Genomic DNA, 22,180 nt, shown 5'->3' with positions numbered 1-22,180 from the left:
AATGGGTTTTTCATCTCTGGTACTGGAAACATACCATGTTATTTCAAGGGCACACAAACCTGGTGCACTAGTTCTCTAACTGCATGATCTACATCATGACATCAGTTGTGATGTAGACCATGTGGGCACCAGAATAAAGGTCAGGCCGTACTGTCGAAATTGATTCTCATTGCTGGAGTTGCATGGTGAAAATTGGATTATTTTATTCCCACCTTCATGTCATCCACCCCACTCTGCATCGGAAACTATTGCATGATTGGTGACAATATTGTGGAAAAGAGCCCCATGTACCTGGTTTTTCAGCCAGAGAGCATGATGAATAGTTTTGAGGAGCAATTGTCCAAGACCACGAGGAAGTAGGACCAGTTCTGGTCAGTTCTGGTCCAATGCAGCAAAGAAACATATTTTTTTGGTTGATCATTGTCCTCAAAACTTGGGAACTCGTAAAAGTCGTTCCTCTCTGTCATAATGTTGTAAACACACATATGCCTTGGTCTTTGGTTCACTAAAAGAAGTCTCTTGAAATGTGCTTTGTTGTTTTGCTGGTGTCTGTAACCAATGAGGACATGAAAAGTCACCGAGTGACATTGATTATGTTGTTTTGTTTTCACTTATCATGGCATTTCAAGCATATGGAGAAGCTCGTTGCCTATATGACCCAGAGCAGCTTTGCTCTTCAAAAACGACAGCCGGAGATGGTAACCGAATTGCTTGATTGACTTTGTTCAATCAGGGTTGCATCCAACATTGAAATAGACAGAAAAATATGAAGCCATGTTTCATCTATTAACATTTTACAATGGTGAGAAAAATACAAACCTTGAAGCTCTAAGTCAACGAGCAGCAATGGGCAGGTAGCCTCAGCTCCCTGAGCCCGCAGCAGCCCCAGGCAGACAAACACCAGGAACCCAACAGAGTAGCCACATAACACAGATGCAAGTTGATGGCAAAACACAGGAAACAGCAATTCCTAGGCTAGATGGAGAGAGAAACGCAGGGAACCAAAACACCAACCCATCCCTGCTGTGATATACCCCAATGCAGGTAGGACATTCTCATGAACCTTATGCAACAAACCAGGAACCCTCTGATCTTCCCCATGACACACCACCAATGCTCCCAAAGTTGTCCTGTGACATTGAATAAATGGTGGAGAAAAAACAAAATAAAGCTTTGGAGTAAGCCTTATTTACAGAAGTCAATTTTTTTGACTTCTGTCAAAAAAATTGAGAGAAGTAAGACATTTACTGCAACTAAATCCAGCAACCATTGCTTTGACTCGGCTGGGCAAAACCTTCTTTCTAATTCATTGTTCTGATTCTATGTCCTTCCCTGTTTAGATAATGAAAACATTCAACTCTTACCAACTTTCTGGACAGGTGTTGTCACAAACTTGACCAGCCAATTAAAAGTAGACTTAAGAAAATATATTCACGGTTTTCCCACTACATTCTTTGAACTATTGTCGTAGATAAAACGCTGTTTCCTGGTTGGAGCTGATTCAAAATTAAAATTTAAAGGATTTATTAAAGTTATTGTAAAGTAGAGGTGTAGTGATACAATAATCTCATATGATACAATACACGATATTCTGCTCACGATACGATATATATTGCGATATTCAGCAAACGATGCAATTCAATATACCTTTGCGATTTTCTGAAAGATTTGAGAGGGACAGAGTGATTTTGGTGACATTTTGTGACTGTTATACAGTTGGATTGAATTAATATAACTGAAAACTGATTAAAAGCACCAACTACACAATACCTGGCTCTGGTTGGACATGGACACAGACTTAAAGTCAACAGCTGGACAAAATGAATCAAAGAAGTGGTGAGAAAGCATGTTTCTTTTAATTGAAACAGTACAAAATGGAGCTTTTATGTAAAGTAAATAAAGTTTGTAAAGTAAATAAAGTGCACTAAGTACCCTGCTCTGAATAGTATGATACCTTTTTAACCTTGACACTTAACATCTGAAGAAATCACTCTAAGCCTGATGACCTAATCACTCTCCCGGCGAAGCAAGCAGTGAGTGAGCAAGGTGACAGTTGGATGTTATGATACTTGCGGATGAATATCGATTTTATTCTAGGAAAGAAAATATCGATATATATATCGCAAAATCGATATTATTACACAACCCTATTGTAAAGGAGATCAAGTACAAATTACAACAAATTTCCATTAAAACCTTCCTTTAAAGGAAATTTGTAGTCACAACTTTAGGCTCATTCTAATGTTTCCAGTACCCGAACAAATTCATTCACTGAAATATAATTGAAAGCAAAAACAGAGAAAAGAATGGAAATCACTCATTGTTTCCTGACTTAATTACAAAAGAACGCAGAGGGGAAGCTGTCAGGCTGAGTGTTTACAAGTAAAGCTCTCTGGGATTTCTGTTTGCCAATTGTGAGCCCGGGAGCCGAGCTCGCCGCCGCTGCCTGTAAAGCGCTCTCGGACTGCGCTTGTGCCTGCAAAATCTCTGCTGTCACCCACACGCTATTGTCATTCATGTGTTTATACGCCTCTGCTGTGAAAAGGATAAAAGCTGGGTGGTGAGTGGGTGGGTAGCTGAAGGGCTGTGGGGACATGGAGTGCAACCGGATGGCATGAAAGACAAGGACCAAACTTGAAAGTGACAAGACATGACAGCGCTAAGCTGTCAGCACTCACCGTATGTAGGACAAAAAGCAGCACATCACACTGCTTAACACGAATCCTGTTATTTCTGTGCTGCTGGGGCCAACTGATGCAATTAGGGTACTACTCCATGTTGGGATGCAGTGTTAAGTTATTCACTGCAGGACAATCACATCCATGTTTTGGAGTAGTAGATTAAATTCATGAATGGAAATATGAATTGTTTCCATACAAATTTGATTTGGTAATGAACAAATGTGACAATGTTCATAATTTAACAAGTTAAACAACAGCCAATGACTGAATCCTCTAAAATACAGCTGCCTGACTCTTACTGTTTGCCAAAAGAACATCTTATGCCATACAGATAGCGTCCAGAATGTCCTTGTGTGCATATTTTAGTGACCTTGAATAATCTCTGGAACCCAATATAAATGGATTCTTGGATTCTCTCTCAGTTTAAAGACTGTGGCCCCCCCAAGCCAACTATTCAGTTTTTCTTATCAGCTGACCAGAGCAGCATGGCTTCCCTCTCTCCAAAGCCGTCCTCTGATTGGTTAATCTCCAGCTTGTGATGACTCCTCCTCCTGAAGCTACACCTGAGTCGAATCAGACAAAAAATAAACTTCGTTGAGTGTGGTCAGGTTTAGCTACTTTCATTTAATGTTTGTGAACAGTTAATTTTATTTTTCCTTCACACTTAAACATGTTTATCTTCACTCAGTGACTTTTTTTAAAGACCATATTTTCTTCATATGGAATTAGATAATGGAGGCTAGAAATTACTGGAAGGTATTTCTTAAACTTTCTTAATGACTTCTCTTTAAATATACAGAAATTAGATTTCAAACTAACTGTTAGTGAAACTAATAGCTTTTCAAATACAATAAAAGCACATTTTTAAATATCCTGACACGGATATGTGCTCTGTTATCTAAATCACTGTCAGTAAATATCTAAATCAAAAGCCGACATTAACCTGAACCACTATAGGTTTCGTTGGAACCTAGCTTAGCAACATAATCTTTTTGTTCTACTTTTGTGGCTATATTCTGGCTTGGTATAAAGGTTTCTCATTCCCAAGGTTGCATAAAAAATTTGGAAATCAACTTCATTGGCCTTTAAAAACATCTAAAAGCCTCCCATGATTGGAGCAGTTTGAGTTCAGATTTGCAAATTGAAAGTGCACAGCAGGAAAAGGTCAGAGTAACACCTTTCATCCAGCAAATGGGAGTTTTGTAATTAAGTAAAGTATTTTGAAACACAATACAGTGGCCACAGAGAATAACTGAGCAGAGTAAGTGAGGATGAATGCAGCACTACTTTCTGCATTTTGCTACACAGATGGGCCAGAGTAGAAGGTCTAACCAGTCTTTCAGCAATGTACTGTTAGAGCTTGTTGAGCTATGTTATATCCCGATAGTATTGCCTACATCAGTATTCAGTGTAGACCAGCAGCTCGACTGACTGCAGATTTCAGTTTCATAACCAACTCTGTCTGAGCCCCATTTGTTATACAGCAGAGTGGATGAATGCCATAAAACTCCCTAATTCAATTTTCTTTATTTCTCCAGGAAGTTAAACTCCGCTGTTTTTATCAAGATGGGTGAACATAAGATGGTGTTGCAAATACCTTAAAGTTTGCAGATTTATAAAGGTGTGTGTATTATCTCATGCTTCAATTACCAAATAAGGTTGAAGCACCCACAAAAATCAATATGGTACAACTGGTTTCAAAACTGACCTAAATTAGAGAGTTATTGTATCATTATATCATTTGAACAACTAAGAAGAAATCGCAGAAATTTTCCACCATACACCTGGTCATGGTCTATTTAGAGAAGGATTAAAGTGGAAAGAAGCAAAACAGGAAATGGAAAATCTGGTTCTTGGTCAAAGTGTCCTCAACTTCCCAGAATAACAAATCTGAAGCCCCTTTTTGCTCTAGTACCTCCTCTGCTTGATTCAACTCGACTTTTAGAGTTTTCAGCATCTTTTTTATTTCTACTTGAAATGAAATGAGCTGAAAATGTGACGTCAGTCGACTGCATGTCATTGATTGGCTTGGGACTGTTGTAACTGATTGAGTTATTGGAGTGAATCCATTATATGGTTTGTTGCATACAAATCCCGTCACTTTTCTGGCTGCCTTTTCATGAGAAACTGTGTACATTGTGGTGGTGGAAATTGACCCAAACCTTGTAGAGTTTAGTAGAACCAGGTTGAGTTGAACCAAAAAGTGTTTGCTGACCCCAATTCATCACAACTAAGTTACATTGAATAAACTTACATGAATTTAATACAATGTTTTAACTCGAGTTTTTTCTGCTTTAATTTTTATTAAATTATTACTTGTTGACACAACAGCATTAGCACACAAACAACACTGTTGCACAACATTAAACAACCATTATCTAGATAAGCATGGACATATACACACACATTTTCCACATCAGATATTTCATGTTTACATTTACTTTCCTTCCTGCACTTCGTGTTTGATGTTAAGGCGGACTTCACACTGAATAAAACCCACAAAACTGTTTTGAAAATGGGAAGACTTTCTATGAGCATCTCATCACATGCAGTGGATATAAAAAGTCACCCTATAATGTGAAAGGAGCAGAGATGGTTGCATAAGTGTGTAACCATCAGAGGATTATTTTTGATTCAGTTTCAGGTTACTTGAATTCACACTTGGGCCATAAATAAAGTTTAGCTGTTGAGACTTTTGATACTCTGTAGTTTCTTACTTTCAGGTAAAAATGTCCAAATTGTACAAAGGTATTAATAAGGAGAAGGGGACAAAAAAATCCACAGCATGATGGCACAGTAAAGATAGTCATCAATAAATGGAGAAAATTTGGAATAACAGTAATTAAAACTGAGTGTTTGATAAAAGCAACACAGAAACTAGTCATAGCGCTTTTTATTCCAATTTTTCTCCTCCAACAATTTTATTATATCATGGTTTTGAAATGATTGGTCGTGATTTCATTTCTCTTTATAAAAACCTGATATTTTACTAAAAAGGGTGTAGACACTTTATATCCACAGCATGGCCACAATATCTTGACCCCATGGGCCCCATAGTGGCACAGCTCTGTTGGATCCTATCCGGTTGTATCTGCCTAAGCAGATCATGCCTTGCAAGCATAATGCTACAGCAAAGGCAGTCATGTCTGGTTCTTATCTTGTAATTGAATAAATCAAGTGGTTTAATGTTTTATTCTATTCTATATCCATCATGCAGCCAGGACTGCAGGTGAAAAATAGACTTTACAGAAAAAACTGGTAGACTAGCATGATGAACTGAAGTGAAATAAATAAATAAAAAAACAGTGCAAAGGCGTCCTAGTAACCAATCTGTCTTTGTTTTTTCCCCAACACAATCTTAATCTATAGAAATGTTCTCCCATTCTAGGAATTGCATTTTCCTTTTGTAGCTTTCTTGCTAGCACATTTAAAGTCTGTCCTTTGCAAAGCCTGAATGACCCTTTGGGATAAACTATTACACGCTGTTCTTAATGCTTAGATAAGACACTAATATAGAAAATTGAAATTGGAAAAGTGAAGAGTTTTCAAACTTTCTGGATATTTGCAATGGAATATTACACTGCATACCTACAACATGCTAGCATATCACACATCTCGCATTGCCTGCTTGAAAAACATGATTCAAGTAAAACTTTATTTTGGGTCCTTTTTTGGACTTGGATAATTCAAAACATTTGAATTCTACCTTTTGTAGAATGTAGATGCCTTTTATGAATTTACATGCTTTCTTTAGCTCTTCTTCTTAAGTAGACAAAGAGAATCGTGTTCATACAGTAGCCTTTGGTTATTTCAGTGTAATTGTTTCTGGGGCTCTAGGTTGCACTCATGGATATCTGAAGGTTCAAATGATTTCTTTTAGAAAATAAATTATATTAGTCACTGAATGACAATGCAGTGCCTTACAAAGGTGATAATACACCTGAAACTTGAATTTTTCCTTTATGTCTTGCTAGAGGCACTAATTTTGATTTATTTCGTTGGGTTTTATGTGTTTATGAACACCAGTAATGTAACAGTAATGTATTTGTACATTTGTACATATTGTGACACCCATAAATTAAATCTGATGCAACCAATTGCCCCAAAGCTAGTTCTCTTAGCTATAAATAATTTAATACAAATATAAACTTAGCTGAACATTATTGAACAAACAGTGCCATGCAGACCAATGGCCACAGGTCAAGGAGAAAGTTGCTGAGACATTTAAAATATGGTTAGTTTATAAAACTATAACACTTTTCAATATATCTCAATTACTCATTGAATCTGGTGGGATAAATACAAAAGCGCTATATACTTTCAGATATTTATTTGTAAAACAAAAATGTGTACTTTTTCCTTAATGTCCAAAATTGTGCGGTAGTTTGTTTTGCTACATTGTTGTTTGTGGTTGACAGAATCTGGAAAAGCTCAAGAGGTTTTAATACCTTTGTAAGGCACAGCAGACTTTCACGAAAAATCATGGTGTTACACAGCAATGAACTCTAAAGAAGCTAAAAATGTAATGAGAAATTTTTCTGACAAAACATTTTTCATTGGCACATTCACAACATAAAGACGATATTTATGTATACAGTTTGTAACTTTTGTTTTCACCGAGAGAAGTTCATTCCAGCAAATGAACAAGAAATCATGACAGACAAAGCTACAAGAGCACAGGCACTATGATGTTCTCTTTTTGGATGCAATAAGGCGGTTGTTGCCAATAAAAAGAGGTAAAAGAATGTCACCACGTTGAAATGGCGCTTTCCACGCCTTGCTTTCTGCAATCATGCACACAGAATTTGAGCAAGACCTTTTCAGAGGCCTTTAAATGAGGACGTGGATATTACTCAGCTCGTGACTCACAGCATATTAGGATGAGGACTGACAAACGGAAGATTGAAAAAACAGATGGTGCACTCAACGATGCCTGCTGACAGCCTCCGATGCGACCACCTCACTCCCCTTCAGGCTCAGCAGGTACCAACGGTGCTGACGGTGGTGTAGCTAAACTTGGACATGGAGGTCACCATCGATGTGCCCATGGAGGTGGCGTTGATGCCGTCTTCCCCCTCTCTCCTCCGGCGCCACCAGATCCGGCGGCAAAGGCGGTTGCGGCAGCAGCAGGCGAACGTGGACAGCAGCGCCTTGCGGAAACGCGTGTTCATGAAGCAGTAAATGATGGGGTTGACGCAGGCCGATGTGTAGGATAGCAGGTGGATGAAAGAGATGGGCGCTCCAGAAAGGGCGATTTCGGCGGACTTGTTGTCGAAGGCCTTCCAGGTGTTGACTGAGTACAAGGGCATCCAGCAGATGAAGAAGAGAGCTACGATCACCATCAGCATGCGGATGACTCGCCTCTTGGCTTGCAGCTTAGCCTCGGAGGTGTTGCTACGGGCACGCTCAGCCTTGTTCAGAATGGTGGTCGTTGATGACGAGAGGGTGGGAAGCTCCACAGCAAATGATGGCTTTTTGGAAACCTGGATGTAGCAGCCATCATCATCATCACTTGGCCCTGCTGTAGCCCTGCCTACACCATTCTTCTGACCTATGAAGGAACCGGGTACACTGTCAGATTGGGACACTTTTACATAGGTAAAGCAAACGAAGTATAGGCATTGAATAAATATATTACTGATACTTAAGAATACGGTCCAATCAAGTGGCAAAGGTCCAAGAACTGCCAATACTTTTTGGTAATACTTTTGAACAGTAGCGTTTTGACAAGAAGGGCTGTTCGTCCTATAATCGGTGGGTCGCCGGTTTGCTTCCTGCTCTGTCCGCCTCTGTCGTGTCCTTGGGCAAGACATTTTACCTGCCTCGCCTGCCGGTATGGGTCAGGACCAAAGGCACAAAAGCAGCCACTTCTGCAGCTTTCCATCATCAGTTTGTGAATATGTGTGTGAATGGGAATGACTGATTTCATTGTGAAACGTCTTTGAGAAGTGTTGAAAATATAAGTCTGATTTCATTTCATGAAGGGCTTTTTAAGACTTTAAAGGTTTTAGTTTTTCTGCTTCAACCTCATGGAATAGTTTGCATTCAGAGCTTAAACTTAAACATTCGTGTCTCTAAGTGTATTTAAGACCATGATCCCATTACGTTTAAGTTGCAAAAGTGCAATTGTTTTACTTGGGGCCTTTCGCATTTGTTTTATTGTAAGTCTATGTTTATTGTGACTGTGTGGTAACTGAGGCCAGGTCTCTCCTGTAAAAGAGAGCTTTTAATCTCAATGAGACAAACCTGGTGAAATAATGTTTATTAATGTTATTAAGTAACAGGATGGACAGTTGAAGTTGTTGCAAAGTTATACGTGATCATTTATCTTTTACAAGTTATAGTGGAAAAGCATTTTTCTGGGAAGAAAAAGCTGAAAGCTGCCATGTGTTACAATCCATTTGTAGGATTGGTTCTAATCCGAGGAAGTGGTCTTTCTCCCAATTATACCCAAGGACACTGCAATGAATAAGACTGAGCTCAAATGTCATCCAAAAGGAACAATCCACGCACAATCCGCTGAAGATCTGTGGATTTTTCTGCTTGATGTAACGTCGTGTAGCTCTGTCACAAGTCAAAATTGAACAAATGTGTAGCTAATAAAACGCAATGTAATTTATAACTTGTTTTATTGCTCTCCAGTGGAACCATAAAATGTTTTGAAAAGAAAGAAGCTGAAAATGGTGAGACTATAAAACATTGTTACGACTGTAAAATGGTAAAGTGCTCATAACTTCTTGGACTGCTCCAATCACTATAAATCAGTACCTGAGACTATTTTTAGTGGAAGCGCTCTACTGGAGGACGACCTATTGGACTGGAAACTGTGGTGGAGGTTGGTGAGAAGAAAGGCCAAAATCAGGGTGGTTGAATACATATTTACATAATATATTTTAGATATTTTTGTAAAAAAAAATAAAGTGTCTTTTTTTCTAATTCGCTATCGCATAAAACTCCAATAAAACACATTGAAGTTTGTGGTTGTAATATGTCAAAATTTGGAATAAGATATACTTTCAGGTAATTTTTTAAACACATAATACGGTTTTATTATTTGTGTACTTCAGTGTGCTCATCAGGAAGGAATGTCAGATGTTTCGGAGGGAATGTTAATCATTTTCTGCTACATATAAGAGTAAAAAGTGTAACCCTGGTGGTTATTTTTTTCCTGCCACAGCCTTGATGAACTCACTGCAGTCTAGTTTATGTTGAAGCTGATTAGCCTGACACATACAGCAAGTATAATTCGCCAGTCGAGACTCTGTTTCAGCTTTTCCAGACAGGATTATCCTGTAGCTCCTGCATGAGATAGCGCTCCAGTGTGGCTTGGCATTAGGAAGACTGAGAGGAAGTACAATTTTGGATGTCACAGGTGCAAAATCTATGGGTGTTCAAAAAATATGTCAGTCTCTGCTTGAGGGAAAATAAACAAGAATCCCATTGTACTGCAGTAAAAAACGTAGGTAGATCCTTTCATCTCTTCCTCTAACACAGCTAATCAGAGTAAATCTGGTTAGTGAAATCAGCAGGAACAAGGAGCTTTTTGAAGGTCGGAGTGGATTTGTGACAGATCTCACCAGCGGTCTCTTTGTTCTGGCTCAGCTCAAACTGAATGCCTCGGAACAGCTCCCTGGAGATCAGACCATAGGCTATAATCATCACCACGCCCGGGATGAAGAACAGAATGATCAGCAGCAGAACATACCTGCAAAGAGAGAGAGACACATGGCACAGAGCTGAACAAGTTGGATGTGAACCTGAGGTTTTCTCAGCTAGCCTAAACGTCTCAGAGCGTATGTTGTTCAGCCATGCTGGAGGCCGTCCAGATGGCTCCAAACTGCTCTCCGAGAGCACTGCGGCACACACTCCATCCTATTAAGATGTTTACTTACAGCACAGGGGGCATTCCTGCTGAGGCAACATTTTTATGTATCAACATATTTCTCATCAGCTTCATGGGAGATATATACAAAGCAGATTGATTGCATAAGGATTCCCTCTTGTCAGTAGTTAGAACCGTCTTTTTTTTCCCGAACGCCACAGGGAGATGAGGGTGACATTTGTAAAAAACTAACTTGTGTTCTGTGTTTTTCTACTTAGCCAGTTAAATATGACATCAAATCTAAGTCCAGCGTATCTGAGCACATCAATTTCAGAACCACAATGGGTAATTTATTTGCCAGTCATTTAGTTTTGAGGTTCTGCTGACATTTCGGAGGAACATTTACAGTTGTGTCTCATCTCATCAGAGCTCAGCCATGAAAAGTTGATATTAGACTTTTAGTAATATCCAGATCCGGCGCTGTGCAAGTTTCAGACCCCTTGAAATGATCCATGTTCTGTCACATTGCAACCATAAGCTATTGGCTTAAATCAATTTTTTTCTTGCTTTCTTTTCAAAAACTGAAAATATTTTCAAAAAGGGTATTCTATTTTACTCATCCCTTTGGCGAGTTGTACAATGTTTTTGTTGTTGCTTAATTACAAGAATGTAGTCGTGATATTAGCAGAGTAAAGACGCAAAAGTAAAATAGGCTCTTAAGATTACAAAAAAAGCTTATATAAAGTTATCAAGATCTGACGGTACCATGTAGTTCTTCCTTCTAAATAGACACATCCAGCATTCTCTGATCATGAATTGCATTTGTTTCTACAAATACAGGCCGATTAAGTTTAGCTAATATACCAGGAAAACCGGAAAAGTGCTGCACTAATAGGATAAAAAAGGGATGGTCAGCTGCCACTTTGATCAACAATAATAGTCTTTGGTCACATGCAGAGGATCCCCTTCTTTATGAAGGATGTCCGCCTTGCAGATCAGTCAGCACATAAAAGCGGCACCAAAGAAGAAGAGGCGGTGTTTCATTCACTGTGATATTCTAATGTCTTCCTGGGCAGCACTCTGAACTCTTATTCATTCCTAGTTTAAAGAGAAAAAACTTCAAAGTATTCCATCAGCTAGCTGTTTGATAATGTGAAATATCTTTTAGACAAAAACCTCCTGGGACCCAAGTGGGTGCAAAAACTATATATATATTTATATAAAACATGCACGTGTGTGTGTGTTTGGTCTAAATGTAGAAAGATTGCTGGATGTGAAGCAGGGGAATAGATGGAGAGAGAAACAAACCTATTGAATATTAATAGGTATCTGACTGTTCCCACAGCACCCAAAAGCTACGTGATTATCAACCAGCAGAGTTGTGTTTTGGTTTAAACTAATCAGCAGAGGGAAAAAAATGATTTACATGTGTTATACATCTGCTTTACATAATGATAATTTCCCCACCAGCTGATACAGCTGAGAGGTGGAAGGCTGCAAAGGTGAACCGAGCTCATCACGGCACAACAAAAACTAAGACATCTAGAAAACTATTGCTACTGAACATGAAACTTGATAACTGTTAACTTAATTTTAACACATCTTTTCCACCTATATGTAAAACACATTCACCCTTGGAAACATTGTTTTATGTTTTGTTACTATAGCATGTGAACAGCGTAAACTCCAATTTGAAATCCTTAGGGCTTATATGTCTTAGGAAATTTATATGAAATAATTTAAAATGTACAAAGTGGTACAGATTCTAGACATGGAAGGCTTTCCGGAGTGTTTCACTGGTAGAAATCATATTGTGTGGAAATTATATCAGGTGGCGAAATATGTTTCATATGTGCTAGTAATCCTAGTGACATTTTTTACATGTGAAAACAATGTGATATAGTTACACGTGTTTCACATGTGAAAATTGTAGACTAATATGTTTCTCATGTGAAAACTAGGTAATAGTTACATGAGTTTCACATGAGGAAATGATGTTGTAATGTGGTAACTAATATGTTACATGTAATAATAATCATGTTCACTCTTGTGAACATGATTATTCTGGAGTGAAACAGGTTTCACATGTGAAAACTATAGCAGTGAAATGTGTTTCACATGTCCAAAATTAAATCATGTAGTGATGTGAAACTTTTCCACATGGAAATCATATTTTTGCTTCTTTGCCATTTTTCTCTAATTATTTTCAACTGTGTTTTTTTCCACATGTGGAACATGTTTTTATGACGTTGTCACATTATCGTTTAGTACCATCCATCCAGGTGTGATAAACATGTGAACTTAGCATTTTATTCTGTAACTGTTCCTGCTTCAGTAACTCTCCTGATGTGAAAAACCTGTCTGCTGAAGTAATTTTAAAGGCAGCGATGTTACCTAGATTTGAGATGCAATTATTCTGTCATAACTTTACTCATCTTTACCCTTCACCTCACCAACCAGACTAATTATTTCTTCCATTTCTTAAAGTTTGGAGGCCTGATAGGCGGTTGTCGAGAGGAGAGAAGTGGAGTGTTTTACTGTGCTCTGCTTTGCTGCTGATTGTTACCCCTCAAGGTCCAACGTTCCTTACGTCTGGATCTCAGAGATCTATGACTGCAGATGCTCAAACGTATTGTGATTGTGTTTTTGTATTAATCCAGGCCTGCAGAATCTCCCAAGTAACAAAGCAGCTTTTACTGGTCCACAGGGAGCATGCGTTGCTGAGGAATTGAAGGCTTTTCTCACACAGAGAAGCTCAGACTGCAGCAGCAGTAATTGTTTCTCTCCTGACCTTTTCCAGAAATGTTACTCTTCCTCAGCAAAATGTAGGGACTAGATGGCAATTACATTCATTTTAAAATGACAAGGAAATTGTAATAGTGAGAGAAAAAAACATTAGTATCTCGATCACTTTTATCGTTTTTAGTGCCTCCATTCTGGATATTAAAAAGAAAAGTTTCCGGTTTCCACTTTATCTTTGAGAACAACCATTCAAACTTTTACAACTTTCATCAGTCCAAAATGTCAATAATTTAAGAGCTTTTTCAGAAATATAGCTGAAGTCATCCAATGTCCTCACATTTATACTGGCTTGAGAACAAAAAGGTGCAATATAACACAACAATTAAGATTGTGCAGGTGCAAAAAGTGAGTTAATTATTGGTTGCAGTTATACATCTGATTTAGAAATTAACTATGAACCTGCAACTGCTTTAGATGATGTGTTAACAGAACATGGATGCGGCATCTAGAATGTTCTTAAAACATTTCTCTAAGAGTTAGTTTTCAGAGAAAACCCAAACAAACTCAACTTTGAGTTTTATCGTGGCCCAGTCAAAGCCTAGAACTACATTCTACTGAGAATGCTTCTCTGTATTAAAATATTGCATTAAAATACATTGAATGAATGTGAAAAAGTAAGTGAATGTATACTTTATTCTCATAAGTTAGATAAAAATATACATTTTTAAAACTGTGGGGCTTAATGTAGTTACTGTTTCTAAATGCATAAATCATTTATCTGCAGATCTAATAAAAAAAAATCACTCCAGATAAATTATCTGTCTCCACAAATCAATTTCTGTGCTGCGTTTAGATCATTTGTCAGACAGCTGCAATTCTGAGTCAGTCATTTATCCTTTACATCACTGCTTGGATTAAAGGAAGATTTAAGACTACTATTTATTTTTAAAAATTTCCCCTCGAATCGCACCAGTGGCATCATATTCACATTGATGATCACATGATGAGAGCAACCATCAGTCAGCTGCCCATCTGCTGTCTTCAGTCTGCAGCAACAGGAAATCAACAGCAGCCTGCAGAGGAACTGAGTCTGACTCGCAGTCGTAGTCAGGCACCAGGTCACCAGCTCCAGCTGTGGGTTAGCCCTGCCAGCGGCTCATGCATCACTCTGCCTCAAGCGCCACCTATTTCACAAAGAGTCGGGGATGTAATTCAGTGTGACACTTTCTGGAGTGACTCTCCTTTCTCTGGTTCCTACAGTTCACAGTTATGGCAACAGATTCAGGAGCTGTTTGCTGGAGTAGAGCAACTAGGTGATAGGAATCAGGTACAGATTTCTTCTGTTGTAAACATGTCAGATTACCAAGCTAATTTCATTATTAGGCAAATAAAAAGCTATTTTTAAATGAGAATTTTATTTATTCATGGGAAAAGCTATCCAAACCAACCTGACATTATTGTTAAATCAGTAACTGATCAATTATTATGTTTGTTTTTTTTGGAGAGTTTAGTTAATTTTCACTAGCCGCAACCAGTCCCAAACCCGTAAAATTAAAAAAAATCAATAAAACCTGTCTGAAAACATTAATTTGGCTAAAAAATCTGAAAAGCAACCAATCTAAAAAAAATTCAAATGATTGAAAAACAATCGTTTTTAGCTTTTCAATATTCTAAGGCTAAAAGATCTTAAAAATTATAAATAAAAAAATGCAAACAAATAAATTCAAACAATTAAACAATCATATGTAACTATCAGTCTAGAAAGGTTTACAAAACCAATTTCACACCGGACTGTATGAAGTTCCTCGTCTTTTTCTTAAACTGGGAAGCAGAAAAGGGTGAACGGTAATTTGTTAAATCCGCCGTGAAGGCACAAGTCACCAACAGTTTGAGCAGGAAATCTGAGCGTAATTACCAAAATGAGCTGATCAGCATGCAACTTCTTTTCCCAAACGTGCGCAATCAGGAGAAAGTCATCTGATTGCACCATTCTGAAGACGAAGCTACCGGCAACACGCATGCAAATGACACCATTTGACTGAATTTCAACTTTTTCTCCTCATATTTGGAGGCAGGAAAAAGGAAACAATATTCCACAAGCTTTCATCTACGCTTCCCTGCTGAGGTTAAAGAGACAGATCTACCTAATGATTGTAAAATAAGTGAAATCTTTCTGATTTCCTGCTCTCACCAGGTCTGCTCTGCCTGCTCACTGGGCCAGTCCAGGCGGCACATGTTCCCCACCGTCCCGTTGCCCTTGGGGAAGGATTTGAGGACGTTGAAGACGGGGTAGGGCACCATGATGAGCAGCGACACCACCCAGGTGGCGGCGATGACGCGGTAGGCATGAGAGCGGGTCTGCCAGGCGCGGGACTTCAGTGGGTTACAGATGGCGCTGTATCGCTCGATGGCGATGGCCACCAGGCTGAAGGTGGAGATGCTGACGGAGACGCCTGCAGGTAGGAAGGAGGAGGTTAGCACTCTTTACCTTTTTTTTTTTGTTTAATTTGCAAATTTTATTGAAATTCTTTTTCTCCAAATTTCACTTCAGATAGTAAGTTAGTCATTTAATGCAATCGATAAGTTATCTTATGCAAAATAAATGTTAATGTAGCCAAGTGGTTAAAATGTTCCAGTTTGTCACATCTGAATAATATGGATGTCTGGAGAGAAAATATTCCATATTTTTATGAATTAATGCCAGCTACACTCTCTGTAATGTGAGTCTCATATTGCTGCAAAACGTCTCAGTCTTCCACATATAAATTGTAAGAAATAAATCCCAGTGACTGCTTAACATCCAGAGTAGGAAAGCTCATATCACACATTTAAACAGTTTCTCACGTCTACATGGTAATGAAGTTAAAGTTATTAAATCAATGAGTAACTTTCCTAGTCTTTTCTGTTAGCCAAGGTTATGATTCAGCGCAACGAACAGCTCAGCTAATGAATAGACTCATTCAATAACCAGGATAGCGAAGAATAACAAGGTCATCCTGACAATACTCACAAAGACACACGATGTAGCAACATTTATATAGTGTTAGAGCTGAATAAAAAGACAAAAACTTCTTTTTTTTCTCACTGTCAAAGTTAAATCAGACCAAACTTTTCTTGGTTTAGCTTTGATAGAATCACCCAAATTATTTCTCTTTGCTAAATGCTAGAGAACATCTTTTAGAAATTTTGTTTGGTAACTTTATTTGGTCAGTATCGGGGATAATTAAAATGTATGAATTGGGTCAAACGTTTTGGGTTTCCTCCCAGAAACTCTTCTTAATAGTTAGCTGGAGTTCTGGTCCATTCCTCCTGACAGAACTGGTAGAACTCAGTCAAATTTGACCTACCATACCCACACCGACTCAGTAGGACTGAGATCAGGGCTTTGTGGTGGCCGCACCAAAACATTGACTTTGTAACCACTTTGGTTGTATTCTTAGAATTATTCTGCATTTGGAAGACCAACCTTCAACTTCCTGGCTCAAATCTTTCATATTTTTACATAATGTTCTTTCCTCATAATGGCATCTATTTATGAAGTGCACCACTTCCTCTTGCATCAAAACAACACCAACGCCAGTTGGTGCTGGCGATCCAACAAACACTTCCATGTCAATGACGTCAGACCACAGGATATGTCTATAAAAGTCAAGATCTTTGTCCCTGTGTGCATTTCATGCTTCTTTTGGAGTAATGTCGGTACAGGACAGTTTCACAGAAAATAATATCACTGTCTTTGGTCAATCTGCACTTTTTGGACCAAAAGACAGAACCTTCTTCCTGAGCAATTATAGACATGATGGTTGGACATTCCCATCATGTCTATATTTGCATAAAATAGTTTGAATAGATGAATGCGGTATCTTCAATCATTGGTAAATTGTTTCCAATGATGACCTAGATTTCTAGATTTCTCTTCCTGATATCTTGGCTGATCTCTTTTGGCTTTCCCATAATGAAGTGTTCCTGGTGTGGCTTCAAAATACATCCAATTAACTCAAATGTCTCACTTAACCAATCAGATATTTCCAAAGTCATCATACTCTGGGCTTTCTCTCATTGTTTAAAGAGACAGTGATCATTCTGTGTAAATATCTCCTCGCAGGTTTGGGATTTCCCCTAACTACCGTCTGTGTTTTACTTTATTGTTACGTTTGGCTCTTCTAACCCCTCAGGATAATAACTTGCTCTTTTCCGGAGAGTTGCAGTGTTTCCTAAGAAGCATAGTCTGGTCATTAGAGTCGTTCTCTTTGCACCAAAACAAGCAGCCAGCTGAGGCTTTTCTGTGAGGCGCTGACAGTGAACTAAATTAGCCCATAAAGGTTACAAGAAACCAAACCAATCAATTACTGAGCCCTTCAAACCAAAATAAGGCTTTTAAAAAAATCTTAACAGATGTAATGAATGTTATATAAACCCCTGTGATGTTAACTAAGCACATTTGTTCAATTATATGCTCCATCACCACCACAATATATATTTTAATTAAACGTACATCACTTTTTGTCCTCTCAATAAAGATTTGACATGTTCAGAGACAATCCAAGGCCAAGCTGGATTTGCATGTATGAATATGGATGAAGTGCAGTGGAGTGGGGGAGTAAACCCAGCCTGTGCTCTGAGTGAGTCAAGACGAGACAAATAGCATTAGCATGCCCATACCTGTGTGACAAAAACAGCAACTAGGAGCAAGCACCTAATCCTGGATCTGCCAAAAAATAAATTCACAACATTGATCTGCTATTGATACGAGAAGTTGCAGAATGCAGCAGTCAACGAGGAAAATCCCAGATGCATCTTAATAAGCCAGATTATTATTGAAATGTTAATTTGTTACGGTAAATCGGTTAAAAAAGTGAAACTCATTTAGATTTAATGCACACCGAGTGGCCTATTTCAACCATTAATGAAAATAAATTTTGATGATTATGGCCCACAGCTTAATGAAAACCTCAAATATTGTTTTTGAAAGTTTGAATATTACAAAAGACAAATGAAAAAAAAATTTATTATGTTGTAGCCTGGGAAATAATGTGGATTTGTCTTGATCTTTACAGAATGCTGTTAATGGAAAGTTTAATGGAAGAAAAAAATATGGGTTCAACAAAAGGTGCAAAAGCAACGCGATAAAGCACAAATAAATGCATTTTTAATTATGTACTATCAAAGAGGCTGCTTTGATGAGTTTCCAGGCACATAGCGCCATTTTATAGCACAACCAAGTAACCATCTTAAGTTGTTATAAAAATGCCACATATATCAAATATGACTTAAAATAAATTTGACTTTCTAATTTAGTGCCTTGAAATTGGGTCTCTGTCTTTAAAAACGTCGGCTCTTTCTGAAACGCTGCCTTCAGGAAGTCATCACACACAACATGGCTCCTCTATTAACACTTTAACAACGTTTTTACCAGCGTTGCCCTGAAAAGTAGCTTTTATAATGAGCTCAGCAGTTCCAACAAATGTTTGCTAATTGTTGCTGGCTGGTCTGAAGGAGCTGAGTAGAGGAGGAGCTGCCTCTTGAAGCTGAATGGTTGCCATGGAAATTAAAGGATTTCTCAAACATGTATGAAAGAATCAAGACAAAATTCCAGATATTTTTGATGATCTAAAGCTCCAAAAAGTTAATTTTACATAATACTGAACCTTTAAAAGGTATAACTGATGAATATTTTCCTAAAAACAATCTTAAATGTAGCTTAAATTCAACTACCTTGCAATAAATATTGCTATCAAAAGCTACACCGTTCACCCAAAGAGTGTCAACTGCAATATCGCAGCAGCAATATCCATAGGCGCAAAAGAACTGGAACACGCTTAATGACATGCAATGCGAAGTCTGACAGAAGCAAAGATCAGCTTTTATATCTTATTCATGCAGCTGAACAAAAGCAGCACTACTCAAGAACAAAGAGAACATCAGCGCCTCAGAAAGACGTCTGAACAGCAGTTCTGTTCCCGGAGAAGTCGGAACATTCTCCGCGGTACATTATTAAAACCGTTCAGCTCTCGGAGAGGCGTTTTAGAAACCTGACAGGCTACTACAATGGATCAAACTGAAACCACCACCCACTGTCGCACTGAGATGAAGAAGAAGACGTAGACGCTGCAGCGTACTGTTGCACCTTCATTAACTTTGCACTGGGATTTTCAAACTGCTGCGATAAGAAAACCCATTAAAGTTTGGTGATAATTGAGCCGGGAGAGACGCACCAGGCGAAGCTCACATCATAAACGGGAAATGAAGTTTAATTTTTAGAAAACAGAAGTTTTGGAAGTGATCCAGCTGCTGTGCTTTCTTTACAGATTTCATACACAGTAAAACACAACAATCATCATCATCAAATTATCCCTGTAGATTTGAGCAGACCAAAATAAATTTGACTGAGGCAGAAATCTCAAATTGCATTAGCATAGTTTGAAGAGGTGTAGGCTTGACTTACTTATTCATCAAATCTTAATCCAGTCGAACATCAGCAGGATGTGCTGGACAAACACATCTGATCCTTAGGGAACCAGACAACTTCCAGGACTTAAAGGATCTGCTGCAGAAAGCTCGGTTCCACACACAGCAGACCTTCAGGAGATTTAGTTGCTCTAAAGCTAACTAGCTGGCTAATCTGTGTTTTAATCCCAAATATACAGTGCTTTGTTTTACCAAAAAGATGTTTAAATCTTGCATATAGACACGAAACCTTGTGATTTAACCTTTCCAGACTAAACGTGTCCGCACTAATCAAGCCAAATTTGCAGTACCGTAACTCCATGGCACTTAGCGCTATCTGAAAAATTCCAACGGTTTCTGAAAGGGGAGATGTTGCACTTTCCAGCCAGTATTGGGGTATTACGGTAATTTCACAGGACATTTAAAGAACTGCGTGCAATTAAAGCAAGTAAAAAAGTCCAGGCAGAGATTTGAAACTTGAGTCTTAAAGGATTAAACTGAAGAGCGCTCCGGACGTAAAGCGTGTTCATCAGAAAGAGCTTTTATCTACTTTTTTTCTTCACGGTCTGCAGGGCTCAGCATGAACCTCCAACGCCAAACCCGAGCAAGGACCAGCGAGCGGCCGCTGCACACAGCTGGTCAACTGGGACTTCCACATCCAGCATCCAGGTCCGGCTCAGCAGAAGGAGGTGGGTGGGTGGCACAATCCGCACACACAGATCTGAACAGGCGCTGAGACAGTCTGACACAATAAGTCACTGAAGCCCACACACACAGGAGGTACAGAGCGGGCTCCTTTGTTGATGCTGGAGGGCGAATACGCTCAGCTGCGTCTCTGGGTCAAATACAAGGGAGAAGCTGCAGAAATTTGGTTCATTTCTTGAGGAAATAATGAAGAACTGGTCCACAGGTGAGCCTCAGTAATTAGAATATAATTGAAATGTTCATTTCTCTAAAAAGCACAACAGAAATCAGTTACAACAGTTAATCAGAAAATGTAAACATGACCAATAGAAGATGATTTAAAGTCTGAAATTCTATTTTTATGGACAAGTTAAGAGCTACGTAATCATAACGAGGAGGAACTGCAAAAATCCACAATTTTGGACAATAAATTCTTCCAGAAGTTATTGCGATAAACGATTATTTTGTCATTTTGAGATTATAATGAACATTTTACATTTTAAATAACCAAAACAACAAATAAAATTGATTATAAAGTCTTTGTAAAGAAAATTGTCCTTTAAAAAGGGCTAGTTGAAATCAAAAGACTTTTATGATCCAGTTTTTGGTAGAAAGAGAGAAAGGAAAGAGAAAAATGATAAATAATGCAAATGGAAATTATTGAGCTCATTTGCTAACAAAGCAGAGTGGACTTACTGATGGAAAGTTTAGTTTAAGGAAAAGGTAAGGTAGACATAAACAATGGGAATTGAAGCAAAAGGAGCCCAGATCTATGAAAACATGTACTATAAAAGTAAACATAGACTTTTCTGTAGTGAAAATTTATTAAAATTTTCTAAGAAAGTAAATTTTTGGCGGGGGGGTTATATCTAATTGCTAAAATATATTAAGAGTTATCTACAAATACAACACTCTAAAAATCTGAACTGTGTTTTTAAGTTTCTCATGTCGGCAGAATCTCAAAGCAGCTTTTCCAGCAGGAAAAGTTAGAATAAAAGACATTGTTGACATTTTTAACATGTTTTCATGCTAGTAATGAGCAAAAGCTTTCACAAAGAAATTCAAAACTTGTATCCTTTCACCTGCATCTCAGATCACATCCAAACGTCATCTGTCAAAGTTTTTTTCTTGGAGACGAAATGAGGCAGTTTAATCTTCATCACCCACAGGCACATGAAGTGCATGAGAAGTCAGAAAACATAATGAAGGTAAAAGCCGCAGAGTGAGGAGTGAGCTCATTTCCATTGTCAGACTCAAGTGGGGTGCCGGATACTTCAGTGATTTAAATTGATGATGCCGTTGCCGTCCTGAGCCCACATTCATCAACCCTTTCAGCCCTTTCACCGTCTCAGCCCCGTAGCGCTCAGACGCCTGTTACATCAGGAGCCACCAGGGGACGGCACTGATCTCAGATCAGATTTATTCAACTCCTAGAGAGGAAATATTAAGCTGAAGCTAAGCATAGTCATTTGCTGAAAATTATTTTTGTAGTTTTGGGTGTACGTTGCCTTAAAAAAGCATTCACACCATGAACTTTTTTACATTTTGACAGGCTTTGTAATAGAAAGAAGAGACCAAAAAAATTATGTAAAGTTGACATTTTTTAACTTTAAATCATACTATGTCATTCCCTTGTCAAAAGAAAATACCTGGAATGTTGCTTTGATTATTTTAATCTCCATGGCAACCATTCAGCTGTTCAAAACGCCTTGATGGACGTAGCCCTGCCTTCAAGGTGTAGCTCCTCCTCCTCAGAGCTGCAGTTTCCAAGCTTCTGCCTCACAGAGATCCTCTCCCCAACTCT

General features: G+C 38.4%; 1 protein-coding gene across 1 annotated transcript in view; it reads right to left on the bottom strand.

Moving 5' to 3' along the window:
• Window positions 1-4,959: 4,959 nt before the first annotated feature.
• The window catches only part of cckbra (cholecystokinin B receptor a), a 34,983-nt gene continuing 17,762 nt past the window's right edge, over window positions 4,960-22,180 (bottom strand). The window contains exons 3-5 of the mRNA XM_008428869.3: window positions 15,437-15,698; window positions 10,259-10,386; window positions 4,960-8,232 (exon numbers count right to left, since the gene is read on the bottom strand). Coding sequence (XP_008427091.1) covers window positions 7,658-8,232; window positions 10,259-10,386; window positions 15,437-15,698 — 965 coding nt within the window. The 3' untranslated portion in view covers window positions 4,960-7,657. The remainder of the gene's footprint in view (window positions 8,233-10,258; window positions 10,387-15,436; window positions 15,699-22,180) is intronic.

This window comes from Poecilia reticulata, chromosome 2, assembly GCF_904066995.2.
Source record: "Poecilia reticulata chromosome 2, P_reticulata-male-v2, whole genome shotgun sequence".
Lineage (NCBI taxonomy): Eukaryota > Metazoa > Chordata > Actinopteri > Cyprinodontiformes > Poeciliidae > Poecilia > Poecilia reticulata.
Note: the sequence above shows the minus strand (reverse complement) of the source record. Positions and strands in the feature narration are given on the sequence as shown.